General features: G+C 36.9%; 1 protein-coding gene across 1 annotated transcript in view; it reads right to left on the reverse strand.

Annotated features, from left to right (window-relative positions):
* Positions 1-2037: 2037 nt before the first annotated feature.
* Positions 2038-8055, reverse strand: part of STK33 (serine/threonine kinase 33) — a 104136-nt gene continuing 98118 nt past the window's right edge. The window contains exon 12 of the mRNA XM_003781508.2: positions 2038-2238. Coding sequence (XP_003781556.1) covers positions 2038-2238 — 201 coding nt within the window. The remainder of the gene's footprint in view (positions 2239-8055) is intronic.

Genomic DNA, 8055 nt, shown 5'->3' on the forward strand with positions numbered 1-8055 from the left:
AGCAAATGGAAACAGTAAGGTCACGTATCCCCAGAGATTAAAGAGGTACATCAGTTGGAAAACAAAGTTTGGCCTTGTCCAAGTATGTTCCATACAAATAATAACAAATAAAAATAATATAGACATCCTGTTCAGAGAGAGTGACCTTAATTCTTGTCATAATGATTTTATACTAGTAAAATGAAGTTCTAGAAAAGAAGTGTTAATAAAATGAAGCTCATGGTAGGAAGGATAGTTGGCCTTGCCTGGTGTGGGGTGAGAAAAGGTTCCAGTCACACTAAAATGTTATAAAATGACTTTACTTTTCAGTTAGTGGTTCGCTTTGGACCTTTGTTCAAACTTACTGAGCAGAATCACTAATTTTTAGGGCCAAGAGAAATGTGGATAGTACTGCATTTACCAACAAAATCTTCTAATCCCAACAGACAACATCACTATAAAAGTAAATACAGGGAATATTTCATTTTCAAGCTCAGAGAATAGGCAGAAGCAGAGCCACTGTTTTGGCTGGCTTCTCTGCACGAGAGCAGCAGTCACTAGGCAACTCCATTAAGCACTAGGTCCCTGCTCTTCCCAGCCAGAGATGACAGAAATGCAGCTCTCATCTCTGCCTCTGGGGAAGGCAAGTCTCTACTTCGTTTGCTACTAGGGAAGGGAAGTCTCCACTTGCCTCATGAGGCAAGGAGTCTCATTGGGGAACAGAACACACTCTTTAAGGACTGGCTCACTAAACCCTGAGAGAATGCTTCAAGCTCAGGATATGGCTTATGGGCTCCTGATAGACCGGATATAATAATCAAGAAGAAAGACCTTGAAGAAGCTACGTCAGCTCCAGTGTGAAATAAAATAGACAATTTACACTAAATATGCTTTGGACAGCAGGTTCCCTAAAGAGAAGCACATTAAAGTTACTAAAAAAATACTGGAAGAACCACTTAACCAGGGATGACATAAGCCAGTGTTAACTCTGACCCATTCAGAACCACAAGTGTCTTCTAGATACAATGCAAGAAGCACATGTACCACCACTTTAGCCACTGAGTGGATTTGAATACAACTAGTACATGCTTAGCTGGCCAGAAGTGGGCCAGTTTGGAGCCCTAACTGACAATTCCACAGGGGGGTTGGAAGGAAACTAGGTTACTACTTGATAAAAGTAAAAGCAATTGTGAAGTATTTATTTAGAGTTTGCTTGTGAAGCTGAGAGAAGCATCTATACACCCAGTTTGACTCTGGCAGGTGGAAAGGAGATCCCTCTAAGGGGGTTGCAATGTATTTTCCTCTGTACCCAGCCTCATGACCTTCCCCACGGAAGCGTGCCTACCACTGCAGTAGACGGCCATGCTCATAACTTGCATAAAGGGCCTCATTATATTCACCTCTTGTTAATACAAAAATTAGTGTGCATGGGTAACATCTGTCTTTTATTGATTTAATCAATACACTGGGAATTTAGCAGCAAGTTAATGGCAATCAGTTACAAAATCTCTTATTTTTATGCTGAAAATAAGTTGTTTTAAACAATCTATAGCAAACTAAAATCACAAGAACACATCTGAATGACTGAAGCACCTCTGTGTAATGCCTATGGCAAGTTTATTAGTTATTTTCTAACAAAGACTTCTAGTGCAAAGTGCAAATAATTATTTGGAACCTCCATTACCATATCGGGCCTCTTGTTTTTCCCTATAAACAATTGTGCCTAAATATAAGAATGTGAAGTAAAACTGAGCAAGTATGCCCACAGCCTTGCATTAAGGGCATCTGTCCCCCCTAAACAACCCTCACATACATCTTGAGTTGATTTCAGCTGCTGCCAATGCCAAGTCTATTGGTGGCTGTCCTTTAACATGCAGGTTAGACTGCTTTGGAGATGACTAGCTTCAATTTTAACCTGATACAAAACACACAGCAGGGCTCAGAGGAGCTAGAAGGCTGCTAGCTCAGCAGAGTGCTGTCCTCTTCCCTTCCTCTCCCCTCATTTTAGCGCTAACAAGAGCAGCTTTGTTTCTGTACTGTCCAGCACTGGCAGAAACTTTAGGGTTGCTTTTTGATTCTAGAGAAGGCTGTGGACTTAGTGGATTTGGCTGTTCCTTGGCCTGAAGTCCCAGGGTTTTTCTCTGTTTCTCCCTTGAGTTCAACAGGAAGGCCTTTGTTAGATTGCCTACTTGAACAGCACATGTCAACGTTGTCCACTAATGCCTTCTTACTGGTTGCAGAAAAATTTTCAGAAGTGGACTGCAAACAAAAGAAAAGTCCTGGATTAATTTTCAGACACAAAATAACACATATCAGTTCAAAAGAAGCAAGGAACTACAAAGTTACCCCACATTTGTAAGTTGGAGCTCTTGCTAGATATGAGATATTTAAGTCACATTGTAAAATTATTAAATGTCAAAAAACCCACAACCCTCTTTTTGCACCTTTAAGTAAACTGAATTGTTTACTGTTTGGTGTGGAGCAGACTTTACAGGCCCAATTTCAAAACCTCTGCCCTGAAAAATGAAAGTAAACATTTATATAGGGAAGTCCACTTGGACATGCTTGTTCTCATCTCATTTCATCCTTACAGATTTCTGTACAGATACCCTGACAAGTACATTGTGATTCTTCTTTCCAAACTGGGCACAGAGGCACTGCACATGGCCCACACCCACACTCTCTCATTTTTCCATATTAACTCCAGACACTGGCTACTAATTTCAGTCACATCACTTGGTTAGGTCTGTAGACCTCTTCAAGTCTCAATTCTTCACTGTTAAAAATGGGAGAAAATAGTTATTTCCATGTTTACTACAGGGGTTATCACAATAATGTATTTAAAGAGTGGCCATGTATAGGGGTACAAGTGAATCTTTCTAAGAGTAGAATGTGAACGTTTTAAAACAATAACTGAGAAAATGACATGAAGGCTGTGTTGACCAGTTTGATGGAAGTATTTTGGATTGCATGTGAAAATCCCACACTGTACCCCAGAAGTGCATTAATGTACATAGTTACCATTCAATAAAAAAAAAAAGAGTGGTCATGAAAGCACTTCATAAAATTTAATTAGTTTTTTGCATACAAATCCTATTAAAAGGTGAACCTAAGTGTAACCCTCTCTCTTTTGACATTTCTCCTTGGATTGTGAGTTATCATCCAAGCAGTTAAGGAGATGTTTTTTCAACATGTCCACAACTAATATTCTATAGAATGGGAACGGAGACTCAGTCACTTCTTTTTACTGTGCTCATATTTACCTCTAGCTTAATGTTTCTATTCTTTCTCACTATTCCATTTGTTCATGTACTCAAGTCATTAAACTTAGAAGTTACAGTAGCCGGTAAGAAATACTCAGAAACAGTCTCTGTGGACAGGATTAGTTCTGTGGAATTTTTTTCTTTTTCCCCCCCAATGCTACAGGCTCTGGTACTTTCTTCTTGGATACAATACCTGAAGATCATTATCAGAATTTCCTGACAAAGTGGAAGGAAAAAGAAAACTAAACCAAAGTGTTTAGTTGCTTTGGTGTAGAAACATGCTTTTTTTCTATTTCATTCTATAGCAAGATGAGAAAATTATATTCCTTAGTCACGCTTATTCATAATTTTAGTTATTTCTTAAAATAGGTAGTATATACTCATAATTTAATATTCACAATTAAATTTAATATTCCTTCCACTCTAGTTAACTCAACTCTGCCCTATCAAAGACAACCAATATTGTAGATTTACAGTGTCTGGTTCCAGAGAGATCTTATGCATCTTCAAGTAAATATTAGGTGGAATCAAATGATAATGGACCAACTGTCATTTCCATTGGCTGCAGGTCAAACTCAGTCTAATAATGGCAATTTCATATGGTTTGGCTTAACTCATCTATCAACATGCTTGCTTTCTTCCCCTTTTTCAATACATATGGTAGCCAACTTGAAAAAAGCGCCATTATACCTTGATTTTTTCAAACAGTGATTACCTTGAAGATCATTCTATGTCAATTCATAAAATGTCCTCATCCCTTTTTGTGGTTGTGTAGTATTCTCTTGTTTAGATGCACTATAATTACTAGGCAGTCCCTTCATAATGAACATTTGGGGTTTTTTCCAGTCTTTTATTAATACAAATAGCATTGTTGTCAATAGTTTTGAGCTTATGTCATTTTGCATATTTGTAAGTATATCTATAGGATATATATTTTAGAAATGGATTTCCTGGGTCAAATGGTATATAAATTTATAATTTTGAAAATCACCATATTGCCTTCTATTGCAGCTTTACTAACTTATACTCTCACCAGCAGCACATAAAAGTGCCTGTTTTCATATTTCTTTGTCAATTTGGTGGGGGGTTTTGTATTTTAGGGACAGTGTCTCTCTCTATAGCCCAGGATGGAATGCAGTGGCTCCGTCACAGCTCACTGCAATCTCAAACTCCTGGGCTCAAGCAATCCTTTTTGACCCAGCTTCCCAAGTAGCTGGGGTTACCAATGTACATACAACACCATACTTGGCTAATTTTTCTTTTTGTAGAGACAGGGTCTCTGTTGTCTAGACTGGCCTCAAACTCTTGGCCTCAAGCACTATTCCTGCCTTGGCCTCCCAGTGTGTTGGGATTATAGGTGTGAGCCACTGCTTCTAGCCTTAATTTGATTTAAATAGCCCCAAACTGGCTATACTAAAACAAATCACAACATTGTTCCTTCACTTCCTGGTAATATCAGTGCAGATCTACTTACCTTTATGCAAATGTTTACTGCAAACGCTTTGAGCTTCTATGTATGGGTTTACCTTGTAAAATACTGTGTATGTGTATGTGTATCTTACCATTTCTCTTAGCTAATCTGCAGTTGTATTAAGTTTAGGATGCCACTGTTTAGGAAGCAGAATCTTAATAGTTTTTCTAAAGTGTCTGAGAGTCCCCCTTAAATATCACCCCATTGAAACCATTCCCTGATAGAACAAGGATGTAGAATGGCCACCATGGTACTCTCAGGCCATGTAGTTTTCTTCACAAAGAGTCAAGCCTCTCATCTCCTTAGAAAATAAATGGCCAAGGCAAATTCCAGCTTCCAGGCTTTATCTAGGAACATGAACAAATCTTAATTTTTCAGGGATTTCTTTTGTTAGGTTATAGATCATCTAAGTTTTGGGTGTCTCCTCTTCTTCTCTCATAGCTGGTAGCATTCCTCAGGGATGTATGCTGTCACTGATGCAATTTTAGGGTTTTGTAAGTAATAGAACAGAGAAATGAAAAATGAAATTGCCAAGGCTATAAGATCTTCCAGGTCATGAAAAGCAAATAGAAGACGATGAGCTCCTGTAAGATTGTATAAAGGGGGAGAAAGATGACAGAGGAATTTCAATATTCAGTTCTGGGAGCAAGATTCTAAATTATCATTATAAGACTGTCAGTTATCCATTTATCAGTGCAATAAGAGAACCTAAAAATCATTGTAGACTCTTCTCTGAAGATAAAGATACTGGTCTAATGTACCATTACACAGTAGTCAAGAAAATCTGGCTATCATCAGAAAGCATCTTAGAAATCAAAGAAAAAATGTTCTATCCTTATATAAAATTGTGATTGAGTTCAAACCTGAAACATTGCAACCAGCCTGAACAGATATAAAGGGACCAGAGAATGTTTACAGACAGGCTACTAATATGATGAAGGAGTAGAGGTTTCTTTATAAGAGAGATCTTCAATCTCAAAAGATAAAGAATAAGAGGATATATATTCAAAATCTATCAAATGAAGAAGGGGAAGATTTCAGCACTGTGGAGCCAGATGGCATTGCTGAATGCTGCACTCAGTCAGGATGGTTAGTTACACCAGGGGCTGTCCCAAGTAGCATTTCAATTGTTCTTCATCTTTGAGAAATTCATACCATTTGGGACGGCTGAAGAATAGCCAGTTCTTCTGGAGGCAGAATGATGGAAAAGATGACCTTACAAGGTTCCCTTCAGTTTCACCTTTTTGTAATTCAGTACCCTTGGCCTGATTTCTCCAGCTCATATTATTAATCTTGAAAAGGGGGCTCCATGTGTGCAAGGGGAGATATGTAACAAGAAAACTAGGCTAAATATACATATTTCATTATTCACTGACATAGCTTTAACCTGATGAACTTATCTGGTGATAATGGATGCAAAACCTGTAAGCTCTAGGCATATCCCTGCAAGTTAATACCAGTGCATGATTACTAGAAACTGTTACCATTTCTCTGAATTTTGAGTAAAATACATGCTATTTAAGTAAAGTGGTTTATCACCATAGCAACCATTTCTAGAGTCACACATTCAAATTATAGGCCTGCACAAGGTCCAAATGACAAAATTCTGATACAAGTTTTCTGCTATAGTTTTGTGTGTACTGGTCACTTACCTTCTCTCACATTCCTATGGATTTCAGAAGAAAAAAGAAGGGAACAAAAAGCAAGAGAAAGAAGAGAAATCAACTTCCAAATATATAGACTTGCTTATATAAGGTTGCTCATATAAAGATCTACGTCTTGAATGGAGTCAATAAAAATAAAATCTAAGTTGCAAGTTAGAAAGATGGAAATATCTTTTCTTTGTAACTTGGTATAATTTTTATATAGAATACACAAATCTCAAGTGTATGTATAGACCTACATAACCAACAGCACAACAAAGAAATAGAACAATTCCCTGGAAATTTCCTTCAAGGAAATTTTCATGCCATAACCCAGTGAATCCTCTTGTCCTGGGGGATGCAACTGTTCTGATTTTTTTCAATATAAATAGGTCTTGCCTTTTGTAAAACTTCATGTATATAAAAAGAATACAGTATGTTCTCTTTTGTATCTGACTTTTTGGCTTAACATGTTTAATTAAAACTTTTATTGAGATATTTATATAGTCTCATTACTGAAACAAAGGTTTTTGAGACTCATCCGTGTATCACAGGTATTCCTTTTCTCTTTCCAAGTTGTATTCCGTTGCATGAATATACCACAATTTGTATACCCATTCTTCTGGTAATGGACATCTAGGTTGTTTCTAATTTGGGGCTGCTTATATATAATTAAAGCTGCTATAAACATATCCTACAAATCTTTTTTTGAATTTGGGATTGCTGAGTAAATGGTAAACAAATGTTCAACTTTACAAGTAACTACCAAACTGTATTCTCAAAGACCTACACCATTCCGCATTCTGCAAGGTAGGAGAATCCCTGTTGTTCTATATCATTGCCAATATTTGAACTTGCCAATCTTCAGTTTTGCCCATTCTAGAAAGTATGTAGTGATATTTCATTTCAGCCTTGATATGCATTTACTTGATGACAAATAATGTCCATATGCTTATTTACCATTGACATATCTTCTAAGTGCCATATCTTGCCATTCAAGTACAATGATCATTTTAAAAGCTGGGTTGCCTTATTGAGTTGCCATAATTGTCTCTATATTCTGGATACAAGTCCTTTGTCATATAAATTTCTACAAATATTTTTACTCTGGTTTGCTTATTTTTTTTTCTTAATGTGCTTTTCTCTCTCTTTTTTTTTATTGTTGGGGACTTACTAAGGGTACAACAAACCAGGTCTTAATATGCTTTTGATGAGAAAATGTGTTTTATTTTTATGAAGCCCATTTTATTATTTATTTATTTATTTATTTTATTAATAACTATGTACATTAATGCAATTCTAGGGTACAGTGTAGTGTTTTCACATACAATTTGAAATATTTTCATCAAACTGGTTAACATAGCCTTCATGCCATTTTCTTAGTTATTGTGTTAAGATGTTCATATTCTACTCTTAGAAAGATTCACTTGTACCCTTGTAAGATAAACCTCAGAAGTGATCCCTCCAATCACCCTTCCTTTACTCATTCCCTCCACTCCTCTCCTTCCCCCCTCCCCATATTCTTAGGCTATTCTTAGGTTATAGAATAAATTAATTTCATAATAGGGCTGTGTACATTGGATACTTTTTCTTCCATTCCTGTGATACTTTGCTAAGAAGAACACTTTCCAGCTCCATCCATGTGAACATGAAGGACGTAAAGTCTCCATCTTTCTTTATGGCTGCATAGTATTCCATG

The sequence above is a fragment of the Otolemur garnettii genome, unplaced genomic scaffold (assembly GCF_000181295.1).
Source record: "Otolemur garnettii isolate 467f Iridium unplaced genomic scaffold, OtoGar3 scaffold00001, whole genome shotgun sequence".
NCBI lineage: Eukaryota > Metazoa > Chordata > Mammalia > Primates > Galagidae > Otolemur > Otolemur garnettii.